Below are 19,095 nucleotides of genomic sequence, written 5' to 3'. Positions count from 1 at the left end.
GGAGTACGGAGCAAGAAGGATGACACCTCTTCTGCAGATCCACAGTATCACAGAGGGCACATAGCAGGATGGGGGCTTTGGACAGAGAAAACCTTGAAAATGAAAGTCTGGCTGAGGATATGAAGAGAGAACAACAAAGGAGGGCGTGCTTTGCAAACTTGAATCCCTTTTTTAAAATATGGATCACAGTCACCTAGAGGGAACAGTAGAACACAGTACAGCAGCTTTGAAGGGATTTCCTCTCACCAATTTTCTCCGGTCCCTTAATTGTGTTTAAGCCTGAGTACTTTGCTTACGGTCCCTTAGGGTGGTGATTTGCATCTCCCTCTCTGGGTTTCTGGGTTGCTGCTGGCCGGAGCTGGCAGCTGTCTCAGTCCTACTCAGGCTGGGAAAGGTAAGAATCTTTGCCTCGTTCTTTGAAAGATCTGGGAGGGAAATGTTGAATGCCTACGGAGGGGTGGAGCGAGCGAGGGGGTATAGATCTCACTCCTGCATTGGGGGCTTTCTGAAAAGTTCTCCTTATTGAAAGGAACTTTTTTGGAGCCATGTGTTTTAAAAAGGACCAGAAAGATTTCCTCTCCCTTCCGAAAGGAGGCTCGCAGAAAGAAGGCTCGTTGCATTGTGGATGAGGTTTTACATTTGGGGGCAGGTGTCCCCTCAGAAATTTCCAGCCGTGTTTAATATCTTATAGGCACAGAGTGGGAAAAAGAAGGAAAAGAAAGTATCCAGAGTATCAGGTGTGGATCTCTAGGGATTGTATTTGGATCCCAGTTTGAAGAGGTAAGAGCCAGTTAAAGCTGCATGTGTGTCCGTGGCCATAACGATACTGTTTATTCTTTAGCTACAGCTTGTGCCTCCTCCCCACGCTTTCCACTTCTTTGTGTTATCAGTACGGACAACCAGTTATCTACTTAGACTCCGCAGATGCGCATCTGTGTGTCTAGGTAGAAGGAGAATTGGGGTGACTATGACACCTGAAGCCTAAAGGGCGGAAGAAACTTTGGTATGAGAAGTAATGCCAGCCCGACCCACTCTCGGGGCACAGACACACTGGCCAGTGCCTCGCTGTAGATCCAGCCGATGGCTCGGCATAGGAAAAGGTGCCTCCGGCTTCTCTCCGCTTGGCCCGTGTACCGTTGGCTTTGGTAACAGGGGACCGCGATCTTCAGCAGGATAAGGTGGTATGATAGTCTGACCTTCAGAGGGGCTGTTGGACTATTCGGGGGTGGGGGGAAGCAGCCCATGTTGGGAAGTAGAGAGGAATTGCCCCCAAAGGTAGAGTTTAGGGTGGGAGGGCTGCTTTTCTTTTAAGGAGATTCTTAAGAATCTCTAATTTATGTAATCAGTGCTCCCCCGCACCCCAATATCACCATCTCCCCAGGGCAATAAGGACCCGTGCTGAAATGCCTGGTTCTCAGTCTTCCTTATCTTCAACACCAAGTGTCAGGGCTCTTCCTGGCCGATGGCCATGTCCCTCTCCACCCCACCTTTAACAGTGGGAGGCTGAGGCCCCCCAAGTCCTCACTGACACGCTCAGCAGTCTGGGCTCCCCCTGCTCAGTCAGGCTTCACGGACTTTTCAACCCTCTCTGGCTCTCATTCTAGAAAAGAAAGGAGCCCTAACCCCTCTCCTTTTATGACAAAATCATCGCAGTATTGTTACTAGACGAGGCTGGAAAGAGCAGGCTATGGTAGCACAGAGGCGAGATGCCAGCAGTTGGAGAAATCTAACAACCCAAGGTTAAAAAAGAAGAAGAAAGAATAAAAACCCAGTTTCTTTCATTATTTAATCTAGATATGTAGATTCGCTGGGTCATTTAAAAAGAAAACTCATATAGATTAAAAAAAATAGAGGGTGGATAACTTTTAGCTATAAAAGTATAGAACCAGCTTAGAATAGTCTCCTAGTATTATCCCTTTTTTTTCCCCCCTCAAAAAGACAACTTGGGGCTTTAAATTTTTTGAAAGCTTGTCTAATAAGGTATAAACCAATAAGGCCATTTAGGGAGAAGGTGAGAAATTGACCTTTAACTTTATTTTTCAAGAGGGTGAAATGTCAAGCCAAGCCGTAGGCTCTGAATGTTTAAAATACCTTACTCCTTAAAGTAAGTCAAGGAGCAGCAGATCAGCCCTGGGAAGGAGCCTGTTACAGACCAGTGGATCAGAATCTACATTTAACAAGCTCCCTGTGTGATGTGATTTTTGTGCCCATTAAAGACTAGGGATCAAACCAAAGGGTTCTCTCTTTCTGTGTGACCTTTGTCAGATGACTTAACCTCTCTGAGCTTCATTTATAAACTATTTATAAACTCAGTTCTAAACTCCCTTGTAAACTAGTGAGAATTCACGTGAATGCATGCACACTGCGTGTGCCCAGCCCGTAGCAGGCACTCAGTGAATGATGATGATAATGATCATCTCAGCATTGCCAAGGTTACCTCCTAATCCAGGTAGTATGTAATTTAGATCCAGATGACTGGTTTTCCCTCTGAACCACAAACATTTCTATCTCCCACCTTGTTCTTAAATGAATTAATATCATTTGGGAGGGTTTTAAGCTCCACGTGACCAGCACACACACAAATAAGTAAAGAATACAAGGGAAACCTAGGAACCTAGGTTTTTGCTGGCTTAGAGGCTGAATTCAGCTGCCCCATGCCTTTGCAGCTGTTCCTGCCACCCTAAAGTGTCTGTCCCTTCAGCTCCGTCCCCGCTGCCGGTCCGCAAAGCTGACTCGGGGATTTTCTTATGAAAATGCCTGATGGGCGGGAGGACGATCTGGTGGTTGGCTGGGGAAAAAATGAGTGATGCGAAACAGTCCACTTAGCTAAACGCTGCGAGAGAAATGAAGTAAAAGCTGGCTCCTGTCTCTGGAGACGCGAGAATGAGTCTGACATATCACTGAGCAGAGCTCGGGGAAGCCAGAACGTGGAATCTGCTGGCAAGGAAAAGAATGAAGGGGGGGGGGGGGGATGACAGGGAGGGGCCATCGGAGGGGGAGGAAATAAAAAGAGCGAGCGAGGGAAAGACAAGCGTCATTTAGGAACAGAGGTAGAGTGAATGCAAGAACGCTAGGATCTCAAACCAACCATATAGTTAAGGATATTTTTTATCTTTTCTTTTTCCCCCAGAGGAGATCCCTGTCCTGTCATTTTATGGACAAACAGATGTGGTGTTTCGGGCTCTTTTCCCAGAAGTTGACCAGAAGACACTAAAACGCTGAAGTTTTTTTTGCCCCCCCTGAAGTCGAGTGGCGTCCCTGGTAATGGATTGATTCTCTCGGAAGTGCAGGTGCGTATAAGTAGTTTGGGGACAGGTCTGAAGTTTCACATTAGCTTAAAGCTCATCTGTAGGGTGAAGATTATTTTCTTTCAGACATAATATCAAATATCCTTTTCCTGGTCTACCCAGCATTTAGGGTATAATTGAACAGCAGTGATTTACTTGGTAACTAAAAATTTTATGCAAATAGGCAGCTCTGACTTATGTAGATTAATTGCCCAGGGAGTGATATTTTGATCTCCCAGGGCAGGAAAAAATTTGTAAGATTTGATTTGAGCTTGAATTCGTTTTCCATGGATGCTTAATATGTTCCAAGTATTAATCTCATTAAAATAGTCCCTAGTATCTTTCTTGAAATGTGGTGACTACACTGCTTAGCTCTTCAGCTGCTGGATGGCTTTTTGAGGACACAAGACAATGAGTTAACATGTCCGAGTGGCAGAGAAGGGTTTTCACTGAGAAGAGTTTTTCATAGAGTCTTTGAACCAGATGCTTTTGATGAAGTCTCAGCTTCTGCCCAGAACTGATCAGATTCATTTAGAAGGGTATATCACAGCAAGTCTTGTACACAAGGGCATGGGACAAAATGAACTTGTAAAACTTCATTAAAAATTTAGCATGCTTATTTTTTCAACATGTCATGATACACATATTAAAATTCCTTGATGAGTTTAATGGAAAACCTGTATATTGACAAATTAATCATTCTAATAGTTGATATTTTGAGGTTTTATTCTTTTTATATTATTCTTTTTATTTTTAGTGAATTTATCGGGGTGATATTGGTTAATAAAATTATCCAGATTTCAGTTGTCCAATTCGATACTACATTATCAGTTGATCTTATCTTTAATGTAAAAAAGCACATAATTATATCCTACATAATTGTTGAATTTTTTTTCTGAATTTTTTTCTATTCCTTGCTTCTCTGTTCCTTTCAAAATGAGAAATATTGCCACATTTTGGATCCACACATCTTAGCCTCATTGTCACTGAATTTTTGCTGAACGGCCTCTGTACGAGGGTCCCAGAGCGCACGTTATGCTGCGATGAACAGTTACACAATAAAGACTTGTTGACTGTCAGGTTGATGTAGAAAAACACCATTCGTACGCTGGCTTCTGATCTTCACGTTGACTCAGTGGGCAGTGAATGGGCGATAGTTCGGAAAGAATGCATGTCATGCGCGGAAACACTGGCAGAGCCTAAGTTGCTATGAGTTGTGGAACGAACTGTGCGGAGTACTGTTTATGATGTCACCTCCCCTTGAAGGAGGTCTTTGGGTTAGGACTGAGGCTTTTCAGTGCGCTAAGAAGAAAAAGAGAAGCAATTGCCAAAGGGGACAGGCTAGTCAAACATTCGTAGACCACCGAGTTATATGAAATACTGCAAAGTGCTTCCTGCTTTTTCTGTCTTCCCTTATATGGTTATCTGCTTTATCTTGCTTTTTGCCCAAGGGAAAAAAAGAACAAGGCAAATGATAAAAAGAAATCACGGTTGATTTTCACATGCATTGGCGGCCTCCTGGGAAAGAACACAGCGGTGTCTCTCCGGCTCTTTACTTCTCCTTGCGGGGTTCACGGCCATGCATTTGCTGACACCTCCTGTCTTCTCCTCCGCAGCGTCCACCCTGGTGACTGACAGCCCTCGGGTCTAGTCTGTGAATTCATCCAGGAGGCACCGCTAGAAAAATGACCGAAGAGCCTGTCAAGGAGATCCCAGGAACCCCAAGGTCTCCCAACCCAGGGACAATGGAAAAGAGCCCCAAGAGTGAAGTGGTGGTCACCACGGTCCCCCTGGTCAGCGAGATCCAGCTGATGGCCGCCACGGGCGGCGCGGAGCTCTCCTGCTACCGCTGCATAATCCCCTTCGCCGTGGTGATCCTCATCACCGGGGTCGTGGTCACCGCGGTGGCTTACAGCTTCAACTCGCACGGCTCCATCATCTCCATCTTAGGCCTGGTCCTTCTGTCGTCGGGACTTTTCTTGTTAGCCTCCAGTGCCTTGTGCTGGAAGGTGAGACAGAGGAGCAAGAAAGGCAAGAGGCGGGAGAGCCAGACGGTTCTCGTGGCGAACCAGAGAAGCCTGTTTGCTTAGGGCTGGATGAGATCAAGTGGGGTGCGTGGCCTGCACGGTCAGCTCTCCCTGCGTGGGCCAGCTCACCCAGAACTCCCGTGGGAGAGGACAGACTTGGCACCCGCGCAGACGAGAGGACTGGGGGTGGATGCAGGCTGGGAGGGCGGAGGGGTTCTCGCGTGCAAGGAACGACTTGGGTCTTCTTCCATGACAAACTTAATTCTAAGGGCTATTTCTCAGATTGTAAAGTCAGCTTTTTTTTTTTTTTCCCTCCACTTTCAACATTGTCGGGGTCATGGGAGGTGTGCTGCCTTAGACAACATTTGGTTCAACCTTGGACAGTAGCCAAGAAAAGAAGAGAAAAAGAATCAGAGAGTCCTGCCCACACCAGTGACCTGCCTCCAAGAGAAATAACCCACATGGCTAAGCAGTGGCATCATACACATGTTCCGCCAGGGGTCCGAACTGCCTTGGCTTGGCGTGCTTCTATGAAACTCTATGGTAATTTCTTTTTTTGATAAGTTGATTGCCTGACATCTGCTTTATTTTTTACCTTCAGTAACTCATAACTGGTGGTACTTTCTCTTGAAGAATAAACTAATATTTTTATGTTTTTAACACTGGACAGTTTTAGATGATTATAATGATGGGTCAGAAGTAAAAAGAGGTGAGGGTGTAGCTACTAGAAGCCACAGGGGAAAAGATTAAATCAATATTAAAATAATCCAATACAGCACTTTTAATGATTTTTATATAAAGGTTTAATGTAATTTTCATTTGAAATAATAAATACTTATTGCTGCTGAAACTTCTTAAATGACCGTTTCTGTTGTATTTTTTTCTTTTTAAAATTTTTTCTAAGACTTTATTCATTTTAGAGAAGAGAGAGAGAGAGAGAGAGGGAGAGAGAAGTAGGAGAGGAGCAGGAAGCATCAACTCCCATAAGGTGCCTTAACCAGGCGAGCCCAGGTTTCGAACCGGCGACTTCAGCGTTCCAGGTCAACACTTTATCCACTGTGCCATGTTGTTGTTATTCTTAATTGTACTTCCAAACTGCCCATCTTCCCTGGACTCATCTGCAATGTTTCAGCTGTATTTCTCACAAATGGACGTGTTGCTTCTTCCTCACGTAACTACTGTAGAAGATTTTTAATCTTTGCACATGATGCTTTTCCATGACTTCTAAAGAAGGCTGTTACTTATTTTTACTAGAGTCTAAAAGACTGCTATGCGCTTACAATGAGGAAACCAATGCCTGGGGTCTGGAATTTTATCAGGCATTGTTAAATGTGTTTTACCTATTTCTTGAAGACTCGATCATTATTATTGGCTTAACATATTTCTGGGCACCGACTACATGCCAGGCCTCGTGTGGATTCTCAAGGTTGCTCAGCCCTGTTAGTTCTAAGGTGGCTGTTTCAATTCTGGGCACATCAAGCTGTTTTACCCCACATAGCTATCACCCCAACCAGAAACAGTCCTGGTCCCTGTACTTTCAACTACATTGAACTAGAGCAGGAAGCCAGGTAGGTTTGAGGCCATTTCTTTAACCTTGGAAAAACAAGGCAAAAGAAAACAAACCTAGCAAAACCCTTCAGATGAAAGGCATTCCGTCAAGGAATTTAATTAAACTCGGCAGACGCCCCCGGCTCGGACAGCTCCCTAGGACACAGCTAGTTTTGTTAAGGGGTGAGGACTTGATGGCTTAGTTATTCCTGGCCTTGAAGGTCACACGGCGAGAGTCTGCAGTTGTTGATTACAGTAGCGTACACCACGGTTATCTTAAATACGCGGAGATTGACACCCCACTGGATGAAATACAAGAGCATGGTACTATGTTTATTTCAATGGGAGGGCAGTCAATGCTTTGAGACACTTCTCTTCTGTTCATAGAGATTCAAAGTCTCCCCTTCTGCTTGATGAAGAAATTTCTCAGGCAAGTGTTCAAGGTTTCCTGTGGTCTGACCCAAACAGATGTATCCAGCTTTCGCTCTCATTGGAACCTGGAAACTCCTTCTGAGTGTAGTCAGACCAGACTAGTCCCCAATCCGGGGTCAGGCTTTGGTTTTGCACCATGTCTGTATCAACGTCTGTGTCTCCTCCTCCGGAATACCATTCTTTCCCTCTCCATCCCCATCCAGCCACATCCTGCCCCTCATTAGAGCTCCAGCTGAACTTCCACCTCTTCCTGGTAGCCTTCCCTTGGATCTGAAAGTAACTGCTTCTTCAAGAGTCTTTATTCTAATCATTTACTTTTTGAGCGGACCTTCCATTTTCCACCACACTGGTGGCATACCCGTGTTATCCTCTCTCAGAACTTCGTAGAAGTGCGTGATGTCTCTTTATTTCTTTTTACCCCATGTGGTGCCTACTCAGATGTCTTGCACAGAGTATGTACTCAGTAAGTGTTTGCTAAATGAACTAAAGAATGAAAAAATCAAAGGCAGGTTTTTATCTCTTCAAAGAAAATACTTTCGTTCTCAACTCTCCCAAAATAGGTCATCTTCCGGTGCCCCGTCCCCACCTGTTAGCGCCAGGTCTAGTAATCTTGACCACCCTGTGTTTCTCCAGCCACACCTGCCCTTCTAAATGCCTGAAAAGGAAACTCATGAATTACTTCAGGCCACCAGGGGGCCTCATGCTGCTACCTGAGTCCCAAAAGAAACACCCTGGAGTGACTGATACGGGATTGTATCTGGGGATAGAAATCTCTGTCCTGGCTGTAAGGACTCAGAGAAGGTTCTCCGCTGAGCCCACCCATGCCCTCCACCCTAAGCCACTTCACAGTGGCTATTTCTGGGTTCTCCTTGAAAGCATGGGAAGGACCCGCCCTGTGTAGGGAGTGTTCATTTACATTAATGGTTCACACCCCTGCAAACAGATAGTCCTACCCACCCAGCTAGTCCCAGTCAAACCCAGATCTGAAACATGATATCACAATGATCTTGTATGTCTGTATTGGACAAGGTTTGTCTTTACAAATGGTTTTCTTATATACTGATAAGCAGATGTTAAATGCCCTTGTAAGCATGAGGCAAGCATGTATGTATTAAAAAGTCAACCTGGTCCCATTCTGGAACACCAGAAACTAGCTATATCACCAAGCAGGACTTTCCCTGAACCCCACACATCCCAGAATGCACACGAACGACTTTCAACCTCGTGCTGGTCTCTGTCCAGGTGAGAACCACAACCACAGAGGTAGCCTGGCGCTTCCCGCCTCCCTGTCTTAATTAATCAAGGGAGTCTTCCTTAGAAGGTGGTCAAGGTCAGGTGGATTGTGCAGGAGGCTGGGTCCAGGAGACCCAGGTCACAAATCCTCAAATTTACTTCTTTGTGCCACCACCCCTAGTGAGAGAGAGGGAGAGAGAGAGAGAGAGAGAGAAGGAGAAGGAGAAGAAAGGGGAGGGGACAGGCAGGGGGAACAGGAGGAGATATCCTGGTCTCCTGGGAGGTATTATGGTTTTGAACTCAGGAAATTCAGTTATGAATCCCAGCTTTCTGCTACAGTAGTCAGATAAGTTCGAGAAGTTAAGCCTCATCTTCAAAATATGGTGAATTTTTAAGAAATTATTTTGTCAACTCTAAAGTACTACTAATTGCAAAATTATATAATAAAGTACTATAAATTACTCTTTATAATATCTAGTGTCGACTTCAAGCTTCTTTTTCTACTCATTGTCCCCCACATGGCATTTAGCGTCAGGCCGCCCCTTGTTTTGATTAAACGGCTTTAATCAGTCACTTTGTGTAACCTTGACATTATCCACAAGGCTTTCCAGACCCGAGATAAGCTGGGGAAAGCACCTGTTCCAAAGATGAGTCATAATTTACGTTTCCCTGATAATATTATGATCCTCCGTGCTTTCACACGGACGTCATGTAAAGGGAGTCATTGTAAAGGTATATTTTATATAGAAATTCAATTTAGGTGTCCCCAATAACAATGACAACAAATTAGAAGAGTAAGAAATCCTCTCCCCCGCCCCTCGATGCCATTTAAGCCAATCTTGTCCTAGAATGCCCCAAAGACAGGAAGGAAGACCAGGGCCAAACTCTAAAGAGAAACAAAAGAAATGAACTCCTAGTTCCCAGCTTTCGAGCCTCCAGGGGTACCACGGGGATTTAAGGCTGACCTAAGGCATCTCCGGGGAGTTCTGTTTCTGCTTGATGTTGACAGTCCTCCCTGGTGTTAGGGCTTCGTCTCGTGCCCAACAGCCTCAGCTGTACCTGACAGTACCCGACATGCTCTGCTGCACTTTGAGGGGGGGGGGGGAGTGCGAGGGACCGCCCCTTCCTGCCAAGGCGCAAACGACAGTTCACGGAGCGGAAGTGACGTCTTCAGTCGAGGCCTCACCGCAAGGAAGGCCCCGAGTCAGGGCCAGTGTGCTGACCGCCTATGATAATCACCCCAGATTTAGGCTCAGTCATGATCGATATCATTTCCGGGATGTCTCTTCAGGAAAGGGAAACAATAAAGATTAATATATCACCTACTTTTGAAAAACTCTTTCAAAGTATAATATATAGAGAAATATATCTCTAATATATAGAGAAATATTAAACTTCACAATTAAACCTGTAGAACTAACACCCAGATTAGGGCACTAAATTTTGCCAGCCCCCTAAAGCATCTCCCCCAACCCTTGAATCCACGTCCAGTAGCTATTTTTTTCAGATGAACCACCAGCCTCCCCTCTATGTAGTTTTGTCTATTTTATAACTTTATATACATGGAATCACATGGCACCTGGCTTCTTCTATGCGATACCGTGCCAGTCAAGTATATCCATGTTGTTTGCTGCATGTATTTATACATGGTTCATTCCCTCTGCTGTGTATGTAGAATTCCACTGTACAAATATAGCATCATTTGTTTATTCTTTCTGCTGTTGATAGACATTTGGATAGTTTGTAGTTTCAAACTATTAAAAATCATTCATGTGGTAGCTAGCCTTTCAAATGACCCCCCAGTGACCCTTGGCTTCTGGTCTGCACAGCCCTCCTACGTCATCTCGGGGCTGGTGTGTGTGTGACCAATAGAATATGGCAGAAGTGATAGTATGTCAAGTCCTAGATTGGGTTATAAAGACACTGAGGCTTTAACCTCAGTTTCTCTCCTCTTGCTCTGGGGGAAACCATCCGCCATGTCCTGAGGACACAGAGGCAGCCACGGACAGGCCCATGTGGTGAAGAACTGAGGCCTCCAACCAGCAGCCAGAGAGGGAGAGGAGCTGAGGCCATCCAGCAACTACCTAAGTGAACTTGGAAGCGGATCCTCCCACAGTGGAATCTTCCGATGACTGTGTGCCCAGCTGACAGCATGCCCAGAACCTCACTGAGAGACCCTCAGTGAGAACCCCCCGGCTAGGGCAGGGTTGTAGGACTTTTATGGGCACTGTGTTTTTGTGGATTCTTTCTCCACTAAAAAATAAAATAAAAATGAGCAAGAAGGGAATGGTACTGATAAATATTATGGTCCATAGACACTGCATATACTGTGCCTGATGGGTCAGTTGGCCTTCATCCAGCTGGGTCGCTTGCAGATGCCTACAGAACCCACAGAAACCACGAGCTAATAAATTGCTTTAAATTGCTCAGCTCTGCAGTGCCGTGTTCTTCAGCAATAGATCGCTGATATTGTGCTGTTGTAAAACTTCCTCTGTGATTTTTGGTGTACATACATGCACATTTGTGTTGAGTGTAAACTGAAACATGGAATTCCTCGATTAAATGATAAGTATGTGTTCAGCTTCACTACCAGAGAGTTTTCAAAAGTGGTTGAATGGATTTATACGAGAAAGAGCTGGATGTGTTACACCTTCGTCAATTTCTTATACTTTTCCTTCATTTTTATTTTTGTCATTCTCATCAGTATAACACTTGCTTTTAAAGTATATATTGAAGAGATCAGGTGTGGCACCAGCATGTGAGCTGTGAAGGGGAAGACCAGCCTACACGTGTCCGTCAGCGGACGGGTGGATAAAAAAGCTGTGGCACATCTACACAGTGGAATACTAAGCAGCCATGAAAAAGGAAATCTTACCTTTTGCAACAGCATAGATGGACCTGGAGATTATTATGCTACGTGGAGTAAGTCAAACAGAGAAAGACACGTACCATACGATCTCACTTAGATGGGGAATCTAATGAACACAATAAACTGAGGCATAAAATAGAAACAGAGGCCGGGTCACAGGAAACAGATGGACAACTGTCAGAGAGAAGGGGAAAGAGGGAACTGGATCAGAGGAGGTGAAAGGATCAGCCAAGAACATAGATGCATAACACATAGACACGGACAACAGGGTAGCGACAGCCAGAGGGAGGAGGGGAGGAGAGGTTGGAGGAGGGGAGCAGAGGTAGGAGGAGGGGAGCAGAGGGAGGAGGAGGGGAGCAGAGGTAGGAGGAGGGGAGCAGAGGTCGGAGGAGGGGAGCAGAGGTCGGAGGAGGGGAGCAGAGGGAGGAGGAGGGGAGCAGAGGGAGGAGGAGGGGAGCAGAGGTCAGAGGAGGGGAGCAGAGGGAGGAGGAGGGGAGCAAAGGGAGGAGGAGGGGAGCAGAGGTGGGAGGAGGGGAGCAGAGGTAGGAGGAGGGGAGAAAGGGAGAAAAATGGAGGTGGAAAGAGACTTTGCATAGGGCATGGGGGGGTCACAGTATGGTGTGTAGAGGGTGTTATATTGAGTGGGACACTTACAACCATGTCAACACAACAAATTAAAGATTAAACAAAGAAAAGGACAGCAGGCTAGAGGTTAGAGAAGAAGTCAGAGAAGGAAAATAAGACTATATGTGGGTTTTCAAAAAGCAAAGAAACAAAAGATAAAGTCTCAAAAGAAGTGTTCTGGAGACCAGGAAACCGGACCAGAGGCAGTGCTAACAACGGCTCTTAGCAACACCACTAGGCTCCAGATGTCACGCTCTGAATTTCGCATGAATAATTTCATTTGACTCTCACAACAATCCAGTGAGGTAGGTACTGTTATTGTCTTCAGTTTACAGGTAAGGAAACTGAGTCACAGATTAGGCCAACTCATGGAGAGCGCACAGCTAGTAGAATGGGGTCTGAGTTCAAGGTCTAGAACCCACTCTCTTAACCACTATTCTATACTCGCTGGCACACCGTCATCTTCCAATACCGGATTCTCGAATTCATGTCCTAACCAGAAGCTGAGCAACACAGGGTTAAGAGTCGAAGCTAAAGCAAGAGCGAGTCAACAATTACGAGAAACCAGGATTCAAACTGTAGATGACTACTCAATTATTTGTAATCTGAAGCCAGGTCTTCCTATAATAACCTCCCTATATTTGTAGCATTTTACAGTCATCAGGACACTCCTACTCGTTAGTGAACGTGGGACTGACTCGGGACCTGGGCCACGTCTTCCGCCACCAGAGCCAATGCTCTCATTGCCAACCTCCTCGAGTTTCCTGTGTGGAAAATTCAAGACTCGGAATATCAACCAGCCCCTGCCTGAAAGAAGAGGCAGGGTGTGACAAAAGTGCATCGCAGGAAAACCTAGCACATTTTAGGGATAATCAAAGAAGTCTTCCTGCAGGTGGTGACTTGATAAGACCAGGGTGGGGAGAGGGGTCAGCCATGTGAAAGGAGTAAGGAGGAGCAGTCAGGGATACTCCCAGAGGGAACACCACGTAGGAATGACGACGGGCCAGGGAGGAAGCTAGCCTTCAGCCTCTCCAACTCGCTGGATTGTTGTCAGGCTCAAATGAAAGAGGGATTTATCAATTGCAAAAGCCTGAACAAGCAAAGTGGCTCGTAACCCCAGTAGCCACAGGGCTCAAACTGACAACCACAGAGTCTCACGTTCATGTTCTAATGGAGCCGAAACACTTCCCTTCCACCCCTGAGCACTATGAGTGTTAGCAATAAAAAATGTCATAACTGAAATCTTCCTCATCATCATTACAACAAGAACTGTCTTGCCTGAAGCCAGCGCAGCACAGTGGGGGCTAACGACATGAACTCCAGGGACAAAGCACTTGGACCGGAAACTCATCTTTACTGCTCATTAGCTGTGTGTTTCTGTACAAGTCAACTTCTCCCTGCCTCAGTTTCCTCATCGGCAACATGGGCAGAATAATGGTACACCTTATCGGGTAACAGTAAGTATTAATTAAGTTAAATAGATATAAAGTGCTTTTAATGTCAGTGACTGGTACTGAATATATTACCGTATTTTTCGCTCCATAAGACGCGCCTGACCATAAGACACACCTAGGGTTTTAAAGAGGAAAATAAGAAAAAAAAGTATTCTGAACCAAATGGTTCACTCCATAAGATGCATGGGCATTTTCTCCTCCACTTTTTGGGGGAAAAAATGAGTCTTATGGAGCAAAAATTATGGTAGATAGTAATACTATTATCTCAAAATTAATTTTAAAGTTAGTTTTGTTTTGTTTTTTCCAAAGTAAGAAGGAGTTAGGAGGCAGACAGACAGACTCCCACATGTGCCCGACTGGGATCCGCCCAGCATGCCCACCAGGGGGCGATGCTTTGCCCATTGGAGCGTTGCTCCATTGTGGCCAGAGCCATTCTAGTGCCTGAGGCAGAGGCCATGGAGCCGTCCTCAGTGCCCAGGCCAACTTTGCTCCAATGGAGCATTGACTGCAAGAGGGGAAGAGAGAGATAGAGAGAAAGGAGAGGGGGAAGGGTGGAGAAGCAGATGGGCGCTTCTCCTGGGTGCCCTGGCCGGGAATCGAACCTGGGACTTCCACACGCCGGGCCAACACTCTACCACTGAGCCAACTGGCCAGGGCCTTTAGTTTTTAAAGTTAAGTTTTCTAGCTGATTTATATGCCTTGAGTGAGTTTGTGCAATATATAAAACTGCAAAAGCTACACAAAAATCAGTTTAAATAGGAAAGTCATAGAAAAATAGTAGTTTACCTCCTGAGTGAAATCATAAGCACTAGAGAAAATGAGTTGAAACGGAAGTTTTCATTTGACCATATCTGGCAGGAACTCACCCCTTCCAGATCCACGTACATAGCAATGTTTTGTTTTCTCAATCAGAAGTTGTTTATGTTTATGTATCCATGTTCAAATGTACATATTTTATAAGTAACCCTATGCTATCAAGTTCCCTGAGAGAGGGCCAGTGAACATTTCCATAGTGCTTTGATGGAGACATTGCATTTTCACCTGCATTGCCTTACTGACTCCTCCCAGAAGCTCTATGAAACATTATCTTCATTTTTATTTATTTATTTGAGAGGAGGGGAGGCAGAGAGACAGATGACAGGAATCCACCTGGCAAGTCCCCTATGGGGCAATGTTTTGACCATTTAGGGTGTTGCTCTATTGCTCAGCAACCAAGCTATTTTTAGCGCCTGAGGTGGAAGCCACTGAGCAATCCTCAGGGCCAACTCTGTGGAATCAATCAAACCATGGCTGTGGGAGGGGGAGAGAAAAAGAGAAAAAGAGAGAGAGAAGCAGGAGGGGGAAGTGTGGAGATGGAGATAGTCACTTCTCCTGTGTGCCCTGGCTAGGAATTGAACCTGGCACATCCACACACTAGGCCCATACTCTACCTCTAAGCCAACTGACCAGGGCCATTATCTTTATTTTTAGATAAAGAAACTGAGGTTAACATTGGAGAAGTTAGGTGGTTTCCTAGTGATCAAACAGTTCGTACATGATAGAATTAAGACTCACATCCAGACTCAGCTCTTTCTCTTCCATCTTGCCACTGCCTTACTGACCTAGGAACTGAAAGTTCCTACAGAATGTCCTTCTTTGGGGTTCTATGTTCCCTGACCACGAGCTAAAGATGTTTTAACACAGCGGTTCTCAACCTGTGGGTCGCGACCCCGGCGGGGGTCGAATGACCAAAACACAGGGGTCGCCTAAAGCCATCGGAAATACATATTACATATTTTATTTAAAAATGTATTGTATAATAAATATGTATTTTCCGATGGCTTTAGGCGACCCCTGTGTTTTGGTCATTCGACCCCGCCGGGGTCACAACCCACAGGTTGAGAACCGCTGTTTTAACAAGTATTGCAATTGGTTACACCTATAGCTATAATTTACTGTTCTCCCTGATGGGACACCGACATAAAAAAAACAAAAAAAGTTAAGGTGGTGAATTGAGATTTTCATCAACATCTGAAATAAACCGTATAGTTTTAAATGATGCAAAATATAACGTGTTAATACCACACACATTTTCCTCTAAGCAGCTCTTGCTGCTTTTGAGGTTTATTTGTTTTTAAATAATAGAAACTTACATCTCAGAAAAGCTTACGTCTCTGTCAGGAGACCATGATTTCCAAATGCCTGGCCAAATGCTGACTCCTTCAGACTTACCAGCAGCTCTTTATAAAGGCCAGGGCTCTCAGGTGCTGACCCCAAGAACTCTGGCTGAATGCATTTAAAGTGGGACCGAGGATATGTATTTACAAACTAACAAAAAATGTCCCAGGAAATGCAAATTAATAACCACAACAAAACATTTTTTTCTCCTATTAACTTATAATAAGTGGAAGATGGAATAATATAACTTTAGCAAGGCCAAGGTATCCGGTAACATGGCTACATTTTATTAAATCGTAAATGTGTATGGCATTTATTCCAACTTTATTTCACTTTCGGAAACTTATCTGAACGTCCTAGACGTAATAGAACCACAGGAATATTTCTTTCTTTATTGCCAGCATTGGCACAGACACACACAAAAACAGCCTTTGAATGAATTATATGGTGCATCTACATATTACATATACTGTGTAGCTAATAAAATAAATGAGGCTGATTGGGATGTACTAATATTCATTTAAAAGGGTGTCTGCAAAACATCACATGACAAAGCAAGTTTTCAGCTAGTGTCTATCATATAATACAATTCTTTTTTTTTTTGGACAGAGACAGAGAGAGTCAGGGAGAGGGACAGAGAGGGACAGACAGACAGGAAGGCAGAGAGATGAGAAGCATTAGTACTTTGTTGCAGCATCTTAGTTGTTCATTGATTGCTTGTTCATTGATTGTTTTTTTATATGTGCCTTGACCGGGGGGCTACAGCAAAGCAAGTGACCCCTTGCTCAAGTCAGTGACCTTGGGCTCAAGCCAGAAACCTTGGGCTTCAAGACAGTAGTAGCCTTCGGGCTCAAGCCAGTGACCATGGGGTCATGTCTATGATCCCACATTCAAGCCAGCGACCTCACACTCAAGCTGGTGAGCCTGTGCTCAAGCCAGATGAGCACGTGCTCAAGCCAGTGTCCTTGGGGTTTTGAACCTGGGTCCTCCTCATCCCAGTCCAATGCTCAATCCACTGCAAGACCTTCTGGTCCAGCCATATAATATGATTCTTAAAATCTAAATTGGAAGTGTGTTTGAGTTTGTTGAAACGAAGAAGTATAGAACATATGGTGGATCATTAAGAGAATTTACTGTTGGGGGTGTTATTTTAAGGAAAAAGAGATAGCTTTTTAGAGTCCTCTGTATTGTTTGAATTATTATAATAAGCAATAATTCACTTTAAAAGGACATAGAATGAAAGGGGGCAATAAAGTGGTACTTAGACAAACACTACAAATAAAACTCAAGTGCCTCCTGACGTGAGGCACTGTTAGGGAATTGTCGGCTCTGGCCGCTCCCCTCCGAGATGGGGCAACTCTCCATTCATTCTCTCAGCCCTTTGCCCTGTATTCACAGAACCCATACAATGTGTCAAGCACATCCAGGCGATGGAAAGCCAAGCAGTAAAAAGGGACATTTTGTGATTGCATTAAGATAAGTCTGAGGCTGTTTAGGCATCATCTTACCGAAGCAGTAGCAGCCTATACGGTCGACTCCTCAATCTAACCTTATATATTTGGCTTGGTTTCCATACCTCTGGTATGAAGATGGAATGGGAACAAAACACAAAAACAACCTTTGAATGAATGATGATGCATCTACATGTTATCCGCTAGTAAATTGAACGAGGCGGATTGGGGCGTACTACGGTCATTTGGAATAAATACTCGTAAGAGTCTTAAGTGTAACAGTGAAGGGTGCAATACACTAGTGGTTCCCCTTCCTTTCTAAGGCAATCACAGGGACTTAGAGGCTGCGGCGTCACGGGCATTAGGTGTCATCGCCTGAGTTGTGGTATGACATTGATTGGTAAATTAATGAATCAATCCTTAATAATTGAGACTATTCACTCAGGAGTCAGGCACACCCTAAAAATCCCTCAGTGCAGGGAGCTGGAAGCCCAGCAGAGGTAACCTCAGAGTGTGTGTGGGGAGTTGAGGGGGCCCTTTGTTTTGTTCTAACATGGGGTAGTCCATCCAGCACCAAGTTATAGTGGCTCTGAGCCCACCGCTCCCAGGTTCCCAAGCCCTTTCATCCGGAAGTGCGGGCCATGTCCAAAAAAAATAGAGTGACACTTTTGCTCCCTCTCAGCCTCCTATCGAGAAAAGCACACACAGATGATTTTCCATTTCAAGTTCAAATGCAGAACGGATTGCTTCTTGTTTTGCTTGACTGGGGTAGCTAATGAGCGTTCAGAGGCTGACAGCCTGCCAGCCATAGACCAGTTGTGATCGCATTGTCTTAGGGACCCAGAAAAAAAGAAACTAGACGGGGGAGGGGGGAGAGGGCGGCAGAAAAACCAAAAGTTTGGAGAAGCAGTGGTGACTGTGACCGTTGGCATTTCAAGTGCCCAGCACAGGTGGCCCCGCTGTGCGGAGTGGCTAGTCCGGAGAGAGAAGGGAGACTGGGAGGCGAGGCTTCTGCTGCTCCGTTCCCCTCCGGCTCCACGGGATAATAAAAGCGCTTGCATCAGGGGAAGGCTGGCACCACATTTTCTCACTCTCACAGTTCTAACTTAATCACGGCAGGAAGCTCTCCCTCCGGCTACTGGAAGGACAAGTTGCGTCACTAGGAACATCTGACTCCGGGATCTAGTGTCAATCACTTTGCCTAAGGTCATTAAAAAATTCTAGGGTGTCCCCTTACAACATAAAGGCTTTGCCCGAGTGACAATTAAGAGGAAACACGTAGCATGATAAATAATTGAACAGGTGGATTAAAGAAACGTCTTTCCTGTGCAGAATGAGAGGGGTTGATGGACAGTTGGGTCAGCTTCCTCCACCGCGCAGGGTTCTAACCAGTTGAACTGCTCCCCCCCCCCCCCCCACTTTGCCTTTCTTGGTTGTTCCAGGAGTCTCTTCGGCCTCGTGGAATCAGACAAGCTGCGGAGAAAGGTAACACCTCGGGAGAGTCGCTTTCCAGGGACACCTGCCAGTGATGATGTAGCAAACTGCGCACTGAGCAGGATCGTATCTTGGACGTGGGTTTGCGCGGGACAAACTCTGCCAGGGGTCGAACGGCAAGTCCGTCGGCTGGCATGATTTAAGAAATGCTCCGTGTGGCTTGCTGGTGCCAGAACACCTGCGAAACACTAACGGAGTGTCAGCCTTTCACATAGGGTCTCACTTCTGAGTTTGGGGCACGTTTGGCACCCAGACCAAGAATAGAGTTTTTAAGTCTCCCAAAAGGGGACACGGGGTACCGATTTCCTGTGTCATTCACAGCAGTCTCTACGGCTTTGTTTGTTCATTTCCTGGCAAGATTTAACACCAGAGAGTTCTTCTATCCCTGAATTGGAAGCTGCCCCGCCAGTGGAGGCTTTTCCAATAGAGGGGAAAAGAGAGAGAGAAGGAAGCAGGGAAGAGACACAGAGCACAGTGACTTGAGCACACAAGCCCCCCTCCGGGTTTCTATTTGCAGCG

General features: G+C 45.3%; 1 protein-coding gene across 2 annotated transcripts; it reads left to right on the top strand.

Moving 5' to 3' along the window:
- The first annotated feature begins 355 nt into the window (after nucleotides 1-355).
- TMEM100 (transmembrane protein 100) lies at nucleotides 356-6,173 on the top strand. 2 transcript variants are annotated; one of them, XM_066255511.1, is made up of 4 exons: nucleotides 356-394; nucleotides 692-780; nucleotides 3,131-3,290; nucleotides 4,904-6,173. In XM_066255511.1, exon 4 carries the CDS (start codon nucleotides 4,973-4,975, stop codon nucleotides 5,375-5,377), a length of 405 nt encoding a protein of 134 aa, XP_066111608.1. In that variant the 5' UTR covers nucleotides 356-394; nucleotides 692-780; nucleotides 3,131-3,290; nucleotides 4,904-4,972; the 3' UTR covers nucleotides 5,378-6,173. The 2 variants fall into 2 exon arrangements, with proteins under 2 accessions (XP_066111608.1, XP_066111609.1); XM_066255512.1 differs by lacking the exons at nucleotides 356-394; nucleotides 692-780 and having other exon boundaries at nucleotides 3,053-3,290.
- The last annotated feature ends 12,922 nt before the right edge of the window (nucleotides 6,174-19,095 follow it).

Source organism: Saccopteryx bilineata, chromosome 2 (assembly GCF_036850765.1).
Source record: "Saccopteryx bilineata isolate mSacBil1 chromosome 2, mSacBil1_pri_phased_curated, whole genome shotgun sequence".
NCBI classification, from domain to species: Eukaryota; Metazoa; Chordata; class Mammalia; order Chiroptera; family Emballonuridae; genus Saccopteryx; species Saccopteryx bilineata.
The sequence above is the reverse complement of the archived record's forward strand: the minus strand, read 5'-3'. Positions and strand labels throughout refer to the sequence as shown.